General features: G+C 49.8%; 1 protein-coding gene across 2 annotated transcripts in view; it reads left to right on the top strand.

Moving 5' to 3' along the window:
* The first annotated feature begins 1,675 nt into the window (after window positions 1-1,675).
* TFCP2L1 (transcription factor CP2 like 1) overlaps window positions 1,676-20,921 on the top strand; it is a 43,994-nt gene continuing 24,748 nt past the window's right edge. The window contains exons 1-2 of one of the 2 annotated variants that reach the window (XM_045032682.1): window positions 1,676-1,786; window positions 8,091-8,242. In XM_045032682.1, coding sequence (XP_044888617.1) covers window positions 1,725-1,786; window positions 8,091-8,242 — 214 coding nt within the window. In that variant the 5' untranslated portion in view covers window positions 1,676-1,724. Of the gene's footprint in view, window positions 1,787-3,158; window positions 3,269-8,090; window positions 8,243-20,921 lie in introns of those variants that run through there. The other variant, XM_045032681.1, reaches the window with a different exon arrangement.

Raw genomic sequence — 20,921 nt, 5'->3', positions numbered from 1 at the left:
AATACCTTACATACACACAATGCCCTTCATCACAAAGAATCCCCGAGGGCTTTACTATATACCTAGCACACAGTGCCATTTAAATGCAGCTGCCTCTGGGGTGGCCCATGATAGCCAAAGACAGTAAACATCACAAAAACACTGGGAGGAGAAATTTTAGGACAAACTCACATAAAGGACCATTGTATAAAAAAAAGTGGATTTAAACCTTCTGGTGCCAGGAAGTCAGTTTGTGGGGCCGATTCCCTGCCCTACCCAGCTTCTGCTGGGGCAGCTGGATGTCAGGGGGTTGGAGCAGGTTAGAACAGCCCCAGATGCTCTAACTTACATTAGCTGGTTATGGTCCTCTGAAGACCACACAAGAGCTGGGGGTAGCTGGAGTGCACTGTGCTCCTGCCACTCCCCCTCCCTGGCCCTTTGCTGGGGCTGCAGAGTGCATCGTGTAGGAGCTGGTGCCGGCTGTACCCCCACTAGGGACACCCACACACCAGAGAAGGCCCCAGCAGGGGACTTGTGGGAGGCTCCTGCTCGCTTGGTGCTACCTGAGTCTCAGTGCAAAGGGAGTGGCTGGGCACTCATGTGTGGACGGATGCACGTGCACTCACAGTCATTTGGAAGGGAAAACCAAGCCCGGGGTGACATGGGCAGGTGAGGGGTTAACCTACTGCCTGGACTGAAGTGCCAGACAGTGAGCCACAGGGAGACGGGAGGGACACAGACATCCCACAGGGCTCCTCCTGGAAACCCAACTGCTGCCTAAGGCAAAGGGGGAGGACTCAGAGGCTGTTCTCCACAGCGATGCCTCTAGTCCAACACCTTTGGGAGCGTAAGACATGGACACTTTGATCCTCTCTGCAGTGTCTATGGGATTGGGTCACCAACCTGCCCCCCTCCTTCCTGGGACACCTATGGGATTGGGTGCCCTGCCCCCTTCTCGGGGGCACCTATGGGATTGGCTGCCCTGCCCCTCTTCTCTGGGACACCTATGGGATTGGGAGCTCTGCCCCTCCTCCCCAGGGCACCTATGGGATTGGCTGCCCTGCCCTCCCCTCTCTGAGGCACCTATGGGTTTGCGTGCCCGGCCTCCTTCTCTGGGGCACCTATGGGATTGTGTCCTGCCCCACTTCTCTGGGGCACATTTGCATGACCTACTCCCCTTCTCTGGGGCACCTATAGGATTGTGTGTCCTGCCCACCCCCCTCTCTGGGACACATTTGGGTGCCCTGCCCCCCTTCTCTGGGGCACCTACGGGATTATGTGTCCTGCCCTCCCTTCTCTGGGGCACCTATGGGATTGTGTGTCCTGCCCCCCCTTCCCTGGGGCACCTATGGGATTGGCTGCCCTGCCCCCGTTCTCTGGGGCACCTGTGGGTTTGTGTCCTGCCCCCACTTCTCTGGGGCACCTATGGGATTGTGTGTCCTGCCCCCCTTCCCTGGGGCACGTTTGGGTGCCCTGCCCCTCTACTCTGGGCCACCTATAGGATTAGTTGTCCTACCCTCTCCCCAGGGAAACCGCCGCGGCACATCCACCTGCGCGCCCCGCCCGCCGCGCCAGGCCCGGGTGGAGCCGCCCGGGCCGCGCAGAGGAGGAGCGGGGGGAGGGCCCGGCCAACCAGCCGGCGGCGGGGCTGGCAATAAAAGCGCAGGTAGCGGCGCGGGCGGCCGCGGTCCGGAGCGGTGCGCGCTGTGCCAGGCTGGGCGCCTGGCTCCCCGGGGCTCCCCACGATGCTGTTCTGGCACACGCAGCCCGAGCACTACAACCAGCACTCCACCGGCAGCTACCTGCGGTGAGTCCGGCGCCCTGCCCGGCCGCGGCGCGGCGCGGCGCGGGGTGCTCCCGGGCGGGGCAGGGGGAAGGGGAGCGCGTCGGGGAAGGGTGGGCGCTGGCGCGCTCCAGGCGCATTGGAGAGCCCGGTGCCCTTTGCCTGGGGCGAGGCGCAGGCTGGCCCCACGGCACGTTCCGGCTGGGGGGCGCTCAGGCGTAGCGGCGGCTATAGGATGGGGCGCCCCCCCCCCGCCGTGTCTCTACTGCCCCGCGTCCCACTCTCGCCAGCCTGTCACCCAGCTGGCGCTTCCCCGCTGCCCTGCCGCGCCGCGTGTGCCGCTGGCTCTGGGCGCAGCCAGCATCCGTCCCAACGCGCGTCGTCTAGAGAAAAATCCCCTCGGCGAGGGGCAGAGGTATTGGCGTGCAAAGCTACACCGCGTGGATCTCCTCTGGCGGGTGTAGATCCGGAGTAACGCCACTCGGGTTACATTGGTGTGAAACCAGTATAATCCGAATAAATGAGAGGCGAATCTGCCCGTAAACTTCCCGGCTCGTTTCTTTTAATTTGAGCTGTCTTGTGCTGTTTCCAGGTGAAATCCACTTCCTGGAAAGCTTTCTTCTTTTTGGGTTCCCTTGGAAACGGTCCCACCTTTGCTGCCTATAACTATGAACAGGCTTAAGGAATCTGTGTAGCCTTGGCTTTGAGTCACAGAAAGCTAAATTGGGGGTGAGGGCTGGGATCTCCCCACTTCTTGCCAGAGCTGGCAGTTAAATCGCGTTCAGAGGGTCTTTATTAGACACGGTTGGTTTTTGAACTTTGGACGCGTGCCCTTGAGGGTTCCCTTCTTCTGTAGAGATTTAACAAGAGCATTTCAAAGGGAGACGTTACAACTCTCTGCAAAGCACTGTCAAGTGGCTGTGGAAAATGCTGCATTGGAAATTAGGAAGACCTCAGATTTTCTCAGGATAAGATTTCAGAGTAGCAGCCCTGTTAGTCTGTATCCGCAAAAAAAACAGGAGTACTTGTGGCACAAGTACTCCTGTTTTTTTTCAGGATAAGATGTTTCTTTTTTTCTTTTTGGAGGATGGCTAACTGGCTCCAACGGCTGGCTGGGAGCTTGTCCAAACCAGTTATATCCTGTCTTGTTTTCACACCAGTCACATTGAATTCAATCGCTAATTTAAGCACAGGGGCAGTTAAACAATATAGGCTGCAGCATGGCGATATATGTCGAAGAACCCCGTATTTGCACCCCTCTAATAGACAACTGGGAATTTCATTTTTGACTTTGCTGAATGTTTATGAAAATTGTTTCAAATATATAGGGGAAGACTTTCCGCTGGTGGGAAATGGCACAACTCAGTGGAAGGGGATAAGTGCTGATTTACACCAGCAGAGAGTCTGGGTTCACAACCAAATGGCTTGGAGTTTTCAAAGCATATCTCCGTGTAATCGCTATCTCCGAGAACATCCAGCTTGCCCATTTAAGCACTCAAAAGCCTGGTAATATCTTCCTTTAGGCTGCTAGACGTGCATTCGTGAACTCTAGTCCCTATATGCATAGGATGCTTTAAGTACAAAATCCCTTGTTCTCCAGTGGAACGGTATTCAAATTGAGAACTCCCCCCCCCCCCTTCTCTTACATAGAGGCCACTTTTTCATTGCCATGAAGGTCCAGTGTATCTTAAACTGTCTACATGACATGTTCTCGCCCCCCCCAAAGTATGTGTATTAATAACTTAAATGGGGCTGTCGCCCAGCTCCCTCCATGTGGAGCTGGTAAATGGGTGAAGCAGGCTGCATCAACCCAAGGGTTGGTACAGTGTGCAGGCTGCCTTGGCTGTTAGGGAACATGGAGAGCATGCCATTCACTCATAGTACACTGATGGGTGATGGTATACAACCCGAAGACTGCGGATGCCTCCTAACGCTGTTCAATAAACCCCCCAGTTTGCACTGGAACATTTGAAGACACCTGTTTTCGGTGAGGGCTACTTTTCTGCCAAACTTGTTGAGGCTTGTCTAGACTAGGAAAAGGTGCACAGACAACTACACGGATGTAGGGTGACCAGATAGCAAGTGTGAAAAATTGGGATGGGGGTGGGGGGTAATAGGAGCCTATATAAGAAAAAGTCCCAAATATTGGGACTGTCCCTATAAAATCGGGACATCTGGTCACCCTACATGGACGTATCTATACCACCAGTGCAATCTCTGAGGCAGAAACACTGCGGCTGTGCAAAAGAGGCTTGTGTGATGTACTTTGATAGTCTACCAGAGTACATCAGCCCAATGCCTCTTTTACCCCAGTGCTGCCCGTCTGCATTGGGGGTGTATTTTGGTGAAAGTATGATACTGCCAAAAATCCCAGTACAAGCAGGACCTGAAGTCAGGTCTACACTAGGAGATGGAGCGCTTTACTGCTCTAGGAATACTTTACCAGCAAAGCCTTCCTAGAGTGGATGCAGCTGTCCCCGTCAAAAAAGACTAGAGTAAAATCACGCCCTGTGAGTGAAGCAAGCTATACTGGTAAAAATGTAGAGCTGCCTGCACTAAGGACTTCTGCTGGTGTGCTGTTCACATCGCTAACAGACAGCTATATGGGCAGAAGTCTGTAGTGTAGACTGGCCTTAAAACTGGGGGTTTTTTTGGAGTGGGTCGGGGAGAATCTTGATTCTTCCTCATGGGAACAGTGTTAATTTGTTTCACTCTCCTTATTCTCCCAATGGTGGAATCACTTACTTCAACAAACTCCCTCCCCGCACCTCCAAAATATATATGGTAAGTGCATTTGACCTCAGGCAGAGACCAGTCCTGGAAAACCTTAGCCGAAAAGTTCTGTGTGAAATAAGATGGGAACTGTTATGGAGCCTCATTATAGAAAAAACTGCTTTCCAAAATGGTAGACAGGACAGCACTTCACAATCTTTGTTCAGTTCTATTTGCTATGCCTGAATTTATATACCTGCCATGTATATGATCTCAGTCCTTGACCGGCTGCTAAAACCTTGTCTCTTCGCCAGACTTTTGATACACTATGTGCCAAATACCATAAAGTAAAATGTTGTTTGTGGGTCTGATCATAAGCACGTTCTAGTTAGTGGGTTTTGGATTAGCCCCTGTGAGAATAAAAATTCTGTTTACTTCTATACAATAGCACTTTTTTGTGCAGTTTCCCAATTGTTTTTTATGATTAGACTTTCCACTAACCTTTCAGATGAAATTAAGGGTCCTTGAATGCTTGTGGTCATTAACCATCCTATAGCACTCTTGGCAAGTTTAGAGGAATTAAATTGGACTATGATATATGGAATGTACTGTAGCCACTTGACTCTGCCTCCCTACATTTCCCCGTGTCATTTCAGCCAGATAAGGAATGTATCATTTGCCCAAAGTTGTTAATTATGGGCCCACTGGCTGTTTGCATTTGCAGGATTGGGCTCTTAGATTGTAGAGCCTTTGAACAGGGACCATGTGTTATATTTTCTGTAGAGCACCGTGCATCCTCATGGCATTGTGTAGATAGTGCATGAATACGTGTTCCTGGGCAGCAGAGGTGACTGCATTTCAGTGGAGAATGATTCCTATATATGAGTGTGGAAAGTATTATGAGGCCCCTGTAGAAGAAATAATGTTTTCAAAATTAATCTGTAGGGATTTGGATCTTCTTTACTGTAATAAGTCTTCATCGTCATATAGGAAAAAGTTGGTGTTTCAGTTAGACAAGAATTGTGATAGCGTCTAATACCAGTGAAACGAACGGGGCTGGACTTTTTCATGGTGGCTATAGATGAGAAAACTCCTGACTCTCCCCACACTTCGCTAGATCTGCTCCATAGCTTTTTCTCCATAAATAGGAGTGACTGTTTTTGAACCAGGAACTTTTGAGTCTTTACTGCAGAGTACCATGTGATTTAATGGCCTGGAGAGAGCTCCCCCAAGGTTGTAATGCTGAGAGTTAAAAGCTAACAACAAGTGGATCATTAACCTGCATGGGCAGAGCAAACTCCTTAATGCTCTTAACTGCGCAAGCATGCCAACGCTCCTTTCCATGTGCCTAGACAGTTATTTTTTTATGCTTGTTTGTGCATATAAGCATTAATGCAATGGATGCAGCTGCTGCCTCAATAACTTGAAAGTCAAGAGGTTTTATGTGCCCGGTGGAGACAAGAGGTGGCTGTAAAGATTTCTGCTCTGAGCCAGGAGGTGGTCAGGTTAGACTTTAGTAGTCTTACAAACAGTACAGAATGAACAGAAGTAGGGTTCAGTGTTAGAGAAGCTGGGAAGACTAATGTGGTTCTTCGTACTTAGGCATAGCGAGATAAGGCTGCTAACACTGGGATCTACTTTCATAGGGTATGTCTACACTACAGCTGGGAGAGAACCCCTCAGCCCGGGTGGGGATGCTTGAGTTAGCATGCTAAAAGTAGTAGCCTGGGTTAGCTGTTGAGTCCAAAGCTGCCCGACCCCCTGTGTCTGAGCTTGGGTGATTAGCCTGTACCTGTGCCTTACAGCGTCCACACTACTATTTTCCGGGCGCGTCTGTTGACTGGTGCTGGGAAGCATGCCCTCAGCTGCAGTGTAGGGATGCCCTTGCTGGTCATGCTTTGGGCACTCTGAATGCGTATGAGTTTTGTTTTGTTCTCTGACCGCGTCAAGATTGATTTCATGTAAATCGGTGGAGTTATGCCAGCATGAAACTTGGAAAGGACGTCAGATTTGGGTCCACTGGAGTTGTGCAGATGCATCTGAGGGCAGAACCTGACCCTATATTGTGGACAGCTCAAACTCTAAAGGCTTTTAAATTAGAACGAGAGAGGGGCCTAGGCCAAATGGCTGGTTCTGATCTATTTTGGAGAAGCTGTGATATCTGGATCCACCCTGGTGACTGGCGACTCTAATGGGCTAGAACCAAACCCTGGACCAAGCCACAATGTGTTGTGCTCAGCGGTGGCGTTCAGCTCTATCTTCTGGTGCAAACGGTACATACAGAAGCATGTTAGCCAAATCCTGAAGCTATTTAACATGGTAGCATGAAGCATCCACATCCCAACAGGCCATATAAACTGGCTGCACGGCAGAGTGACTGGATTGCTGTGGAAGAAAGCTCATTTCCAATAGCCATCATTGTTAACCCGACGACTGTATTGCTTAACTCTGGCCAGGCCTCCCCCAGCCTCCCCACCCTTTATCCTGAGGTGCCCTGACCAGCCCTGAGTTATTAGTCCGTCACACCAATTGTTGGGCGGGGCAGGCTGAATTTTGAGGGAGTGATGAGCGCAGGGTGAGCTGATTGGCTTTGGGAGGATGGGATCAGTTCACAGGGAGTGTGTCTACATTGTAGGGGGGAGAGGCATGGTTTTGTGGGGGCATGGGAAGAGTTAGAGGAAGGGCATAGATTGGTGGGGCGAAGGCTTTTTTCTGTGAGGAGCAAATGGATGGGGTTAGTAGGCGCAAGGGAGGAGGCTTTACTTTTGAGAGAAGGGGCTGTTGCTTTGTTGTGCAGAATTAATCAAGCAATCCTTGACGGGTAGAGAGCAAATTCCACTTAAAAAAAAATCACATCCCAGGGCTTATTTTTACTTTCTCTGATTTTTTTTTTCTTTCAGGTTTTTGTCTTTTGGATGTAAACCCCAAAACTTTCTTCAAAAGGCTTTTCGCTTTTGTTGCAGTGTTAGTTTTCATCATTGCACCCACTTCCCTCCATCACTCCCCCTGGTACAAAACCCACTTCTCAACCAGCTCTAGTTTTTACTAACTCAAGTAATTCTTGAGGACCTTCCATTGTACAGATGCTGTGTGCTAAAGTGTGCCTGGTACTAACTTACTGAACTGGGGGACTCCACGCACTGTTACGCTGCACAAGCCAAACTCTTTGTACCCTAAGAGGAAATATCTGCATTAGAGCTGGAAGGTGTAAATTCCAGATTGAGGAGACATACCTGTGCTAGCTCTAATTTAGCCAGTGGTCTAAAAATAGACGTGTAATCACAGTGGGGCGGGGCGGGGGAGACTAGCTACCATGGTCATAGGTATGTAATGGAGACTGCTATCCCCTTCTGCAGCTCACCATGCCACAGCTATACTTCTATTTTTAGCACACAAGCTTGATCAGAGCTAGCACTCTTATGTCTACCCTGAGTTGTAATTCACACCTTCCAGCTCCAGTGCGTATAACTCATTGTGCGTGAGAAGTCCGCTCCATCTCGTCTGCTCTGTTGGATCATCACCCACAAGTCCAGAGTGAGAGAATTTCACATTTGGATTCTTGCCTTGTGTTCCTCTAAGTTGCTGTAAGTGAACATGTGTTTGTTCTATGTTTCAGTGATGTCCTTGCACTGCCGATCTTCAAACAGGAGGAGCCCCAGCTGTCTCCTGAGAATGACACCAAACTGCCTCCGTTTCAGTATGTTCTCTGCACAGCCACATCCCCTGCTGTAAAGCTGCATGAAGAAACCCTTACCTATCTCAACCAAGGTAAGAAACTAAAGGAAGGAATATCTCTTGGAAATGGCTCATGATAAAACAATTGAATTATGCTCTTTTGTTTTGCTGGGGGAGGGCGGAAGGGACTTTGAATTTGGTGCCTTTATGGGTCAGGTGATGTCAATTGGTGAAGCACCACTGAATTCATAGCTGACTCACACCAGCTGGGGATTGGCCCACATGTTTTGATGTAGCAGGTGCTGGATTCTACTGAAATAACTTGAAATTTTGCTTTTTGACATGCATTAGTACCTCAGCAATGGGGTGCGGGGAGCCCAGTGCTGATGGGTGAAGTTGGCAGACTGGTAAGCGTTAGGAGTACCACTGACACAACTCAGTTATGAGTGCCCTGGCTCTGTTTCATGGAATTGCCAGTGGATGGGCCAGGAAGGCATATGATGCTCCTGTGTTGTTCCATGAAGAGTGTGACCTCACTCATGCTGGCCCTATCTCATCACAGTGGTGGAATGTCATTGCTCCATGCTTCTGTAGATGACAAAGCTACACATCTAACTTGGCAGCTTAATGAGCTACAGTTTAGCAAGGTTCCGTATTGCCTATATTGTAGGCTAACTTCGGCTCCCAGATTAACACACGCACGCACCTCCAGAGCAGGAGCAAACCAGAGCGGGAGAGGTTATGCTGCTCAATATCTGACATGATCAAAGGGAGGGTAAAAGAACTGGTGAATCTTTCTGTGAAAAGATCTTCCAGTCATGGAGGGCATGGGGATCCTTTACCATTAAAAGCAACCAGTAGCAAAATAATGTCTCTGCCTGCAAAATACCCAAGCCCATTTCAAACTACTCTCTCCTCCAACTCAGCCTTAGCCCCAGAGAAGGGTGGAGATGCTAATTTGCAGTTCTTCCCTGGGCTCTGCAGACAGAGGCTGAAGACAGCTCCTGGCTAACCATCAGGTTTCCATGAATGGGGCAGTCTAAAGTTCCCTTTGTAAAGTTGAGACGGATCATGTTTGAACATCTCCTGATAAATTCCATTGTGTCTTTTGGGTTTTGTTCCCTGTTGTCTGTCAACAGCTTTGAAAATGGGGCATCTCCTGCCCCATGTTTGTAAGAGACAAAGGGCTTGGCTACATGAGGACTCTCAGGAAGACTAAGGCAAATCAGTTAAAGGCGTGGAGTCAATGCATGTAAGTTAAAGTGCATCAGAACCACCACGTGGATGCGTTTACTCAGGAGTAAAGTGATCTTCATTTGCTGTAATTTAATCTTTGGATTTTTTTAAACAAAGCTGGAAATAGGAGTGCGTGGAGGACGATTAAGTTACAGAGAACATCCACATGGGGTGTTTAACACACCAGTGCCTGGGCATTGACTTCATACCATTCATCACTGATTTGCCTGACCTCTCCTGAGGCTTGGTCTACACTGGGGGATCAATCTAAGTTACGCAACTTCAGCTATGTGAATAACGTACTTAGATCTACTTACTGCAGTATCTTCACTGTGGTAAGTCTACTGCTATCGCATCCCCATCAACTCCGCCTCTCCGGAGTACCGGAGTCGACGGGACAGCGCTTGTTTCACTAGACGCGATAAATTGACCCCTGCTGGATTGATTGCTCTGGAGGTAAGTGTAGACATGCCCTGAGTATCCCCATGTAGACCTGGCCAAGGAGCCAACTTCTGCCCTTGTTATAATAGGAAATCAACAGGCTTTCACCGTGTGATGGGCACACAGACTGGGGTTTTCATAAGTGCTCTGCTTTGGCTTAATTCTGCTCCCATGGAAATGGATGGGACTCTTAGCAATGACTTCATGGGAGCAGAGTTAGGCTGGTGTTGAGCATTTCTGACAATCCCACCTAGAATGGATTTGCCTACAGGAGTAAGGGAAGGTCCAGTTTTGGCCTTGTCTCTAGTGGGTCACAGGCAAACTGGCTGCAGCTGTGGCTAGCTGGACTGAACTACAATGCAGAAGAGCATGACTAGAGTAGAATGAAAGTTTGTCTATATAATTCTCAAAAAAAACCCAACAATGCTATAAGTGCAGAATCCTGCTCTGTCTTTGGCATGTGTATACTGCAGTTAAACAGCCCCCCGAGTCCGAGTCAGCTGGCACAGGCCAGCTACGGGTGTCTAATTGTAGGTGGACATACCCAAAATGACTAGAACGTTGCCTTGAAATCGAGGTCTGTGCACTACTTAAGTGGTTGGATCTGTGTATGCAGATGAATTTCACCCATGCTCAAGGCATGCACCTGCTTGAAGCTAAGTTGCCCCACTCCAGCGGGTGGTCTCTTGGGATATATTTGCAGCCAGCTCTGCTTTGCAGACACTGCCCCTCCCAATAGGAAGGCGAGGATTTAGCCTTACTCTGCTAGGTAGGGCATGGCTTGGGAAAAGGTGCCAGAGCGCTCCTAGCATGTCTCTTGCTTTGATACAGACATGGCCTTTTCTGAGCAAAAGCCAAAGCTTGTATTGGTTTAGGGATTGTTTTAAAATAATATTTATGGGGTAATCTCTTGTGGGGGTGGGGAGAAGCAATTTTAAATTCCACCTTCCAATCAGATTTGGTACATTTCTCTTGTGGGTGTCTAAGCAACGGTTTTGCATGAAGTTAAAAATAAATCCTAACTTGCCTTGTAGTCCCATGACAGAGTCCCTTTGAACTGACAGATGATGAGGTCTGATTAAAATGGGCACTTGTGTTTGTAAACTCCTAGAGAGGAGTATTTATAAATGTCTCCTTCCCATTCCCTGTGTGTCAAGTCTTGTGGGAGCATTGACCTCTCTGGAGTAGAAAAGTAGGACATGCATCTGTTAATTTGAAAACAAAATTTAAAGTCTTTTAGTCTAAATACCATTTTGTTTTGAGGAGAAATGTCTTTCTCCATTGGAACTATTCCTGAGTCTTGAGCACCATAAAACTTCCACTTTGTGTTTAAAAAGGCCTGATCTCTTCCCTGAGGCGCTCACAAACCAATGCCAGATATGACCCAATGAAGGAGATGGGTAGGGAGCATGTGGAGGGGAGGGCATTTGTGGACCAGCTCAGGAAGGATGTTCCATGGGTACGGCCAAGCTTGGAAGAAAGCTCAGGAGTCTGACATGGGACCTTGAGGTTGGCATTATTAACTGAGTGAAGGAATAAGGAGGATCAGTAAGAGAGGATGGGCAGAACTAAGTAGTGCCTTTGAAGGTGATAGAAATAATTTTGAACTTAGTGTAGTGGGGAAGGAGCCAGTAGAGGGAATTGGACGGGGCTGATATGGCCTGAAGAACTGGCTAGGAAGATCTTAGCCCCCTCCCGCCCATGCAGCCATTGCTGAGATGGGGGTTGGGGAGGCCACATAGGGAAAGGGTATATACCCTAGGGACAGATGACTAGGGTCGGGAAGAGTATTTAGCTGTGCAGACAGAGAAAAGGTGAAATATTTTGGAGGAGGAGATGTGGACTAGATTCTCCTGGATGGGAGCGGCGGAGGGGATTGCGGGGGGAAGAGGGGAGTTGAAGAGGACTCTGAGGTTATCAGAGGACAGTATGTCCAGTGGAGAGGGTTTATGAAGGACATTGAGGCATTTAGTCTTAACTGTTGTATTAAGTTGACAAGAGGCCAAGCTCATTGGCAAAAGGTTGAAACCCTAGATTCTTGTTGGCTGCACTGGGAGACCCAGCCGACAGGTCAAATAACTGAATAGTCAGATCCACACAGTCTGTGCTCCAGTGACTGACTCCTTACTCTTGTCTTTCGCAGTCTCCTCCCCTTCGCTCCCTCATTCATTGTGAAACTCGAGCCAGAACCCTGCAAAAGTGCAACCATTTGGGGTCAACTGTTTTCAAACACTATTGGAAGGAGCCTGGTTTTTTTTAAGAGCTGTTTCAGTGCCTTTTGTGGATTGTCTGTAAAACCTTATTGAGCAGCAACTCTTCTACAAACTATCCCATTAGCAAGGTGTCTTGATACAGTCTGTATTCTGTGGTTTGTTCCAGCGGGGGTGTGGATACAAATCATCTAACAGCCAAGTTTGTATTCCAGTAGTGCTTAGAGGCCCCAACCAAGCTAAAGGTGCAAGGTCCTGTACAAACTTAATATGGCAGTCCCTGGCCCAAATACTTTTCAACATGGTTAACATCCTGAATGTGGAAAAAGGGCAAATGAAGGTGAGTTCGAGCAATTGTGCCAGCAGGAAGTAGTGCCAGGGTCGCCCGAGGGGGGAGGGGAGGGCAATTTGCCCCGGGCTCCGCAGGGGCCCCCATGAGAATGGCTGAGGCTCCCTCCCCGGCCCCAGCCCAACCCGACCCCGTCTCCGACCCTCTCCCGGAGCCTCAGCCCATCCAGGAGCATCCCTGAACAGGTGCAGCATGGCTCCAGTGGGGCCTGAGCTCTGCCCCGCTCAGAGCCGCGTGGTAAGGGGCTGGGGCTGCGAGCTCCACGCCGAGCGGAGGGAGCTGAGCTCAGCCTGGAGCTCACAGCCCTGACCCCTCACCACGTGGCTCTGAGCGGGGTGGAGCTCAGGCCCCCCCGCCGGAGCCACGCTGCAGCTGTTCAGGGATGCTGCTGGATGGGCTGAGGCTCCGGGTGAGGGGGGAGCCGGGAGTAAGGGGCAGGAAGTTCCGGGGACAGGGAGGGGGCAGAGGTTGGGGGGCGGTCAGGGGACAGGGAATGGGGGGTTGGATTGTGGGCGTTCTGGGGGTCTGTCAGGACTCAGTGGGTGGCTGAATAGGGGTCGGGGCAGTCAGGGGACAGGGAGCTGGGGTGGTGGTTGGGGGTAGGGTCTCTGGGGAACGGTGAGGGGACAAGGAGCCGTGGTTAAATTTTAAGTCTCCAGATCTGGCCACAGGACTCTTCTGTAGCTGGAGAATTGGATATTATGCTTGGAGATTTACGGAAATGAAGAAAGCTGTTTTGTATTGACATTAACTCTCACGGAACTGAAGTTTTATAGGGTCATGACTGTGCTTGAATATTTGTATGTTTCCTGGAACAGTCTTTTATTTGCCTAAACGAAGAGAACAGAAAGCTGGGAGACCAGCTCTGACGGGGTGTGGTTCTTGGTTAATTATAGCTGCATTTGCAAGAATATTATTTTCATTTTGCGTGACTCAGAGAAATTGGCTGTCTTTCTAATTGTCATTGCAGTTATTGACAAGATCTTGAGCCTTCCAAAGAATTAAGTTCCCTTCTGGCCTACCCTTTGCTAATATGTGCTCTGCAGATGCTTTAGAATCTCTCCTCCTTGACACATTTTTGGTCTGTCCCCGGTTTCCCATCATTTCTAAGAATTGTTTGTGAAGTTGGTTCTTCCTTCTCTTCACTTTCATGACCAGCTGTTGAGACTTTTTATCCTTCTGTTGGTACTTCTCAGGTTGTGTCTACACTAGAGAGCTTACAGCGGCACTCTACGTCGATGGGAGAGAGCTCTTCCAATGATATAATTAATCTACCTCAACAAGCAGCGGTAGCTATTTCTGCGAGAGAAGCTCTCCTGCCAACATAGCGCTATGCACAGTGCCACTTATGCTGGTGTAACTTGTTGGTGTGTGTGTGTGTGTGTGTGTGTGTGTGTGTGTGTGATATTCACACCCCTGAGTGACATAGGTTTTGCTGACATAAGTGATAGTGTAGACACAGCCTCAGGGGATCGAGATGGCCCTCTTACATCAATTACAAGCACGTCTGGATAGGTTCTTGGTGTCATACTCCAGCCACTTCATTTTGCTAGCAGCATTTTTCTTGCATCTCACATACGTTTGGCAGCTTTACCTCCACATGGCAGTGCAGGATACACAGTGCTATCTCCAAACCACACCATCGCTAACGTCGCCATCAATCTTGCTTCAGGCGACAAGGGGCTCGGAATAAGCAGAGCATCAGAGCACAACTGTCCATAGGAAGCAGGAATCTCCTGGCTGCCCTTAACCTGGGAAACTGTTTTCTATCCTTCCTGATATCCTCTCTTTACTCCCATCTGGATTAAATGGAAGTCAGTGAATTTGCAGGCCTCACTCAGGCAAAACTTCTGCTGAGGTCACTGGACCTGCTTCTACTCTCACAAAGCAGCAGTGACTGTTGAAGTCTGAGGATTTATGCTGGTGTAGGTGAGACCAGGTTCAGGACTGTGTGTAGACTTCAGGATTGGACTCTGTTTCTCATTGGTGACACTCAGCAAGACTTCTGGAACATTTACAGGAACCTTCTTTTATTTGCACTTGGTACTTTTCTGGATGTTTGTAACTTTGGTACTGAAGTTTCTCCTATAGTTCTACAGTTTGATTTCTGGATTAAAGCACCTGTCAATCCAAGGAGCTAGAGTCATTTACCAATTAGCTGTTTCTACCCTGAAGTGTCTTCAAAAGCTGCACTTTAGGTCATGAATAAGCAGATTGGAGGGCATTGTGGATCAGGAGCAGCTCTATGTATTTTGCCACCCCAAGCATGGCAGTCAGGCAGTTTTTGGTGGTGCGCCTGCAGGAGGTCTGCCGGTCCCGTGCCTTCGGCCTACCTGCCGCCAAATTGTCGCCAAAACCGTGGGACCAGCGGACCTCCCGCAGAAACGCCACCGAAGGCTGCCTACTGCCGCCCTCTCAGTTACCGGCAGGTTGCCCCCCATGGCTTGCCGCCCCAGGCACGCACTTGGTGCGCTGGTGCCGGGAGCCGCCCCTGTTGTGGATCCTTGCTCTAACCGAGCTCTCTGTGTGGGGGGTTGGCTTTGTAGATCAATGAAGGAGATGCCAAGACCTAATCTGTGTGCTGTAAAGAGGTTTGGAATTGCCCCTTCTTACTTTCTTCCCTGCATTTGTTTAAGTTGGGTGTTCTAGGAAACCCAGGGGATGCTCCTCGTGCTGATGGACCAACCGGTACTGTAGCTTGGTGTCACATGGGTTGTACATGCTATATGAGAGATGAGTTAAGGGTCTCTGTCTCTTTCCTAACGGGCAGCTGTCCACAGCATAGTCTCTTCCCCCACACAGCACATCAGGCACTGACTGGCACTCTGAATTGGTTATTTTTAGCAGAGAGAGCAAGGAGTGAATGACCAGGCCTGGGTACAGAAATACATCCTCATCCCTAGGTGAGAAGCCTCCAGGTCAGGGTTAAGGAGCTCTGATCGGCCAGTGCAGAGAAGGTTGCACTGCTGCTGACATGAACATACTGCACCTATTCTGTGCTTAAATAGAAAACACCATTCTCTCTGGAAATAGGAGACTGGCCATCTCCTGCAATGTTGTAATGATGCACTCTGTCTTTTGTGTTTGAGGCTGTTAATCCATCCTAGTTCATTATTCCTAGGAATCACAGAGTAATGGCTTGTATGAGAGCTATTCAGGCAGTGAGAAACTTTCCATGAAAGCTAAACGTGACGCAGATCTGTCCTACTGTATCTTCAAAGTGTGTTACTAGGTGGATTGGCTTTCCCAGCACAGGTGCTAGTGAGCAGACAAGTAGGGACCTGACTTTCCACTAGACCTCATTGTTTGTACTGCAGTAGTGCATAGAGGCCCCAACTGAGCTAAAGGTACAAGGTCCTGGACAAACTTGATATGACAGCCCCTGGCCCAAATAGTTAATCTAAATAGAGAAGACAGCCAGATTTGGGAGACAGGCTGCGTTGTCCCCATCTGACCGATTGGGACCTAAGGCAGAGAAAGATTAAGTGATTTGCCCAGCATCACACAAGAAGCCCATGGCAGAGCTGAAGATTAGACCCCAGGTCTTCTGAGTCCCGCTGCAGCACCCAGCCACAAGACCGTCCTTCCTCTTGGTAATCTGGGAAACATGAACAAATACTAGGCTTGCAAAAGCCACAAAAGAAACAAATGTTACCATGACAGACCTACAAATCCCAGCGTCAAAACTTGCAGCCAGGAAACTTGGGCAACAGATGGTGTCGGCTGCATACCAGGACAGACAATATCATCTGGAGGCCAGCAAGGGCCTGCACCTCACCGGCAGAAAGTATGTGATTACGTGGTTGGATCTGGACAGGCAGAGGTACTGAACACGTCATCGAGATTTACTCATTACATGAGAAACATGCTAGATCCTTATCGATTCAGGCGGCAAAGGAGAAATCTATTCCCCAAGGAATAGAGAACTACCTCATTCCCCAGCTGGTAAAATCGTTATAGACGCCAGCCGGGGCCAAGTAACAGCCACCATACTGTAATCAACCCAGAGTAACTCATGTCCGCTATCATCCCAGGAAATGAGCCAGCTATACACAGGGCTGGATTTAAGTGCAGGTGACTAATTTAGGATCTGTAAAGTGCTTCAGAACCTGCTCTTAGTTCAAAGTTGGAAGTGTTGCCGCAGAGGGATTTTTAACAAAACTTGAACAAAGGGTCTGTGTCACCATGCAAATGAGATGATGTAGTTTTAATACCTGTAAGCCTCTGAGCATGCCCAATGTGAACTAGATTGTTTGCAGAAGTTTGAGCAGACTCAAGCTGAGCTGAGTGCTGAGCCTCCCCACCAACAAACCTGGCTCTTGTGTGTGTTAAGAGGTACAGGAGGGGAGAGATGTGCATGGAAGAGAGGGAGGGAGGGAGCTGGGGACAAAGAGTTGAAAAGAGGAGAGAAGAAGCCACAGGAGGAGACAAATACCGGAAGAGAACTTTTGGAGGGGCAGCTCTATAAATTGGTATTCGATTGAACACCTGAACCGCACTCCATTATATTCCTCCAACCCCTCTGTAATGAAAATCAGGACAGAAACTGACTGTGAGCATAATCCTCTGATCCAAGGAAGGGCTGTGCAAGGCCCTTGGACAGAGTGGAGCCATGTGGGGGCTGCATTCCCTGGCACCCACATGTCATTCCCTGCTTCCCCCCCCCCCCCGGGTTTCATCCTCTTAGCACAGGAGGGAGGTTTGAGGATGGCCTCTCATGTAGCTAGTGGATCCCCAACATCCACTGGCTAAATACCTCATGCTGCATCTGTTGAGCTTACTCAGCCCTGAGGCTACAGTAAGCAACCACAGAGCAGCTTCCAGGGCCACTCGTGGTCAAGGATGGGAGAATTGTCACCCACCTGGCACTGCTAATGCCTGTGTGTGCAGGGAGCAGGGTTTCACTTTTTGCTTGTCTCTAGCTGAAGTACGTGTGTGGCATAAAGTATGTATGATCAGGTGGCCCCATGCCCGGAAAATCTCTTGCTGCTTTAGCCTGAGGATTTATTGACTAACCCGCTGAAAGTCTTTCTGAATGCGCATCCCTCTGAACGGTCTCATTAAGGTGTTCTGCCTGCCTGCCTTGTGTGGGCTGGAGTTTTGGAGAACAGCTCTTCCCTTCCTTCCCCTCCAAGCTGTATTCAGCCGGGCGCATTCTTTCACCTTTATCAATGCTGCATTTTGCGTGTCCTTGTTAAGTTGCTAAATGGAATTTTTATTGCTGTGGACCATAGTTTAGCTTAATCCAGGGATGGGCAAACTTTTTGGCCCGAGGGCCACATTGGGGTTGCAAAACTGTAAGGAGGGCTGGGTAGGGAAGGCTGTGCGTCCCCAAACAGCCTGACCCCCGCCCCTTATCCACCCCCTCCCACTTCCCGCTCCCCGACTGCCCTCCTCAGAACTCCCTACCCATCCAACCCCCCCTTCTCCTTGTCCCCTAACCGCCCCCTCCTGGGACCCCAACCCCCCTGCTCCCAGTCTCCTGACTGCTCTGACCTCTATCCACACCCCTGCCCCCTGACAGGCCCCCCGGGACCCCACATCTATCCAACCCCCTCCCCTGTTCCCTATCCACAGTCCCACCCCCTGACAAGCCCCCTGGTGCTCCCTGTCCCCTGACTGTCCCCCGGGATCCCCTGCCCATTATTCAACCCCTTGGCCCCCGCCCCCTTACCATGCCACTCAGAGCAGCATGTCTGGCAGCCGCGCTGCCTGGCACCAGACATGCTGCCACACCGCTTGGCAGGAGCGTGCAACCCCACCACCCAGAGCGCTGCCCGGGTGGCTGCAGGGGAGTGGTGACATCAGGGGAGGGGCTGGGGGCTAGCCTCCCCGGCCGGGCAGGATGGCCCTATGGGCCATAGTTTGCCCACCTCTGGCTTAATCCTTAAACAGTTTCCAGTTTGATTCTATCTTTCTAGGCCCTCTTTGTGTCACTAGGATCATATATTAAGGAAGAGTATATTTTTCTGTCTCTGGCTTCCACTGATTTGGCAAACGTATTATACATAAAACCTAACCTTTTATTCTAGCTAGGTGAGCTAGTTACTTTTCTAAACAGGCCTGGAGCCTATTGGTTTGGCCAGGGGCGGCTCTAGATATTTTGCCGCCCCAAGCACAGCAGGCAGGGTGCCTTCAGTGGCTTGCCTGTGGGAGGTCCCCGGTCCTGCGGATTTGGTGGCACGCCTGCGGGAGGTGCGCCGAAGCCGCGGGACCAGCGGACCCTCCTCAGGCATGCCGCCGAAGGCAACCTGCCTGCCACCCTCGCGGTGACTGGCAGAGCGCCCCCTATGGCTTGCCGCCCCAGGCACGCGCTTGGCGTGCTGGTACCTGGAGCCGCCCCTGGGTTTGGCATACTGAAGTCATAGCTGGAAATCAGCATAACATGTTGCGTAGAAAACAGAGACCTTGCAGTGTAAATGGCATTAGAAATGTAAAGCCAAACTGGTAACTGCAACAGGATTTGTAGTTGTGTGGGAAAGAGTTTAGTGTTTTTACAAAATGTAACCTTAGATTATAAAATAACAATTCTTCTTAAAATCAGAAAACTCCTACGATCGCTAATGACTAAATCCCAGCAATGAACTTGCTGAAGCTTAGTGGAATTAAGGGTTGCGTGCGTGCGTACCTGTTTAGCATGTGAACTAGTCTAGTGACCTCTTGTTAAGTGACAGGGTTATTTTTGTCATCCCTACCTTTGGGACAAAAGAACATGGATGTCAGAAGTTTGCTAATGATAGCAACAATTAAATTTTATGCTGCATTAATTGTCAGGGATAATAGAAGTAACAAAAGTAAACTGCCCATAAATCTCTTTTTAAGGCAGGTGGAGTTGCTTCATGAAGTAGAGGTTAGGAACATTGTGTGCCTGGGTGGTTTACTACTTTGTCATATCCTAGTCCTGTTTGTACAGCAACAGAGCATAAACTCCTGCCTAGTAATGGGATTGTGTAAATGTCTGTTGTTCAGGAACTGCCCTTTTTAAACACGAACTTCCGTACAACATCCTCCCTACTGACTTGCTATAATAAAGCTAGGTCAGAGGCTAGGTGAGTGCCTATGAAGGTTTCAGTGAAGTGTGAGGCAAATTGTCTCTTTGGCCTTTCTTCACTGCTTAAAAAAAGTAAGTGTGTGTGTGTATTTTTTGTTACCGCAGGCTAACAAACATGTGTGAGCTAGCCTGAGGTAAAATCACAGTGAAGACCAGGCATTTTGGCCCAGCTCCACTGAAGGTATGTCTACATTGCAATTAGACACCTATGTCTGGCCTGTGCCTGCTGGCTTGGGCTAAGGGATTGTTTAACTGCTGTGTAGATGTTCAGGCTCTGGCTGCAGCCCAAGCTCAGGGACCCTCCCACCTCACAGGGAATGTCTGAGCCAACTGGCACAGGCCAGCTGCTGGTTTTTAATTGCAGTGTAGACATACCCAAAGGGGGACTGTAGTGAGGCCATACTCACTGGCGCGGCGCCTCCTGCTGGTCATCTTGGGAATTAGCTCAACTTCAGCTCCCAGGAGCGCCTCCTTCTGGCCAGTCTTGCCTGCTTTAGGCCCTGTGTCCCTCCCAGACCCGCCCCTGTCCTCATGGGTTCTGCCCCCAGCAGTACCCCCTTTCTCTGGGTTTCCTCTCCTAGGAACCCCTAACCCTCTAAAACCATCTTGCCCCAGTGGCTACTGCCAGTCGTCATCTAGCCCCCACTCACTGGGGCAGACCGCAGTCTGTAATGACCACTCGTCATTGGCAAGGGGGTTAGGACCTGCTGCCTCTGCCTATCCCCGGGCTACACCTCTATAGCCCCAGTACCTTCTTAAGCCTTCACCAAGGCCTGCAGCCTGGGAGTTACCAGGCTGGAGCTCCCCAGCTCCCTTTGCCCTTCCCCAGCACTGCTCTGCTTCAGGTACCTTATTCCCAGACAGCTAGGTCCTTCTCTCTCCACAGTGTGAGAGAGAGAGAAGCACCTGGCCTCCAGCCCTCTTATCAGGGCCAGCTGGACCCTAATGAGCTGGCTACACCTGTGGTCAGCCACTCCCTCAGCTGCTCTCAATCCCTGTTCTCCAGGAGTGGGGCAACCACCCCACTACAGGGACTTACGTGGCAAGTCCTAGTTTTAGGCTCCACTGTGATCCCCAACATTCCTGCTGAACTCGGTATTTGCCTAAACGTTCAGGGTAACACTTCCCTTGGTGCCCAGGTTTCTCCCTCTGACCTTTCACGCTGCTACCAAACTCTAGGTATCCAAATGCCTGTCTCCTGCCTCTGCTTGAGTGGTAGAAAGGATCATGGAATCAGAGAACTGTAGGACAGGAAGGGACCTGGAGAGGTCATTTAGTCCCCTGCACTCATGGCAGGATTAACTATTATCTAGACCATCCCTGATGGGTTTTATCTAACCTGCTCTTAAAAATCTCCAATGATGGAGATTCCACAACCTCCTTAGGCAATTTATTCCAGTGCTCAACTACCCTGATAGTTAGGAAGTTTTTTCTAATGTCCAACCTAAACCATCCTGGCTACAATTTAAGCCCATGTCTTCTTGT

Source organism: Mauremys mutica, chromosome 10 (assembly GCF_020497125.1).
Source record: "Mauremys mutica isolate MM-2020 ecotype Southern chromosome 10, ASM2049712v1, whole genome shotgun sequence".
NCBI classification, from domain to species: Eukaryota; Metazoa; Chordata; order Testudines; family Geoemydidae; genus Mauremys; species Mauremys mutica.
This window is presented reverse-complemented; position numbering and strand designations above follow the sequence as displayed.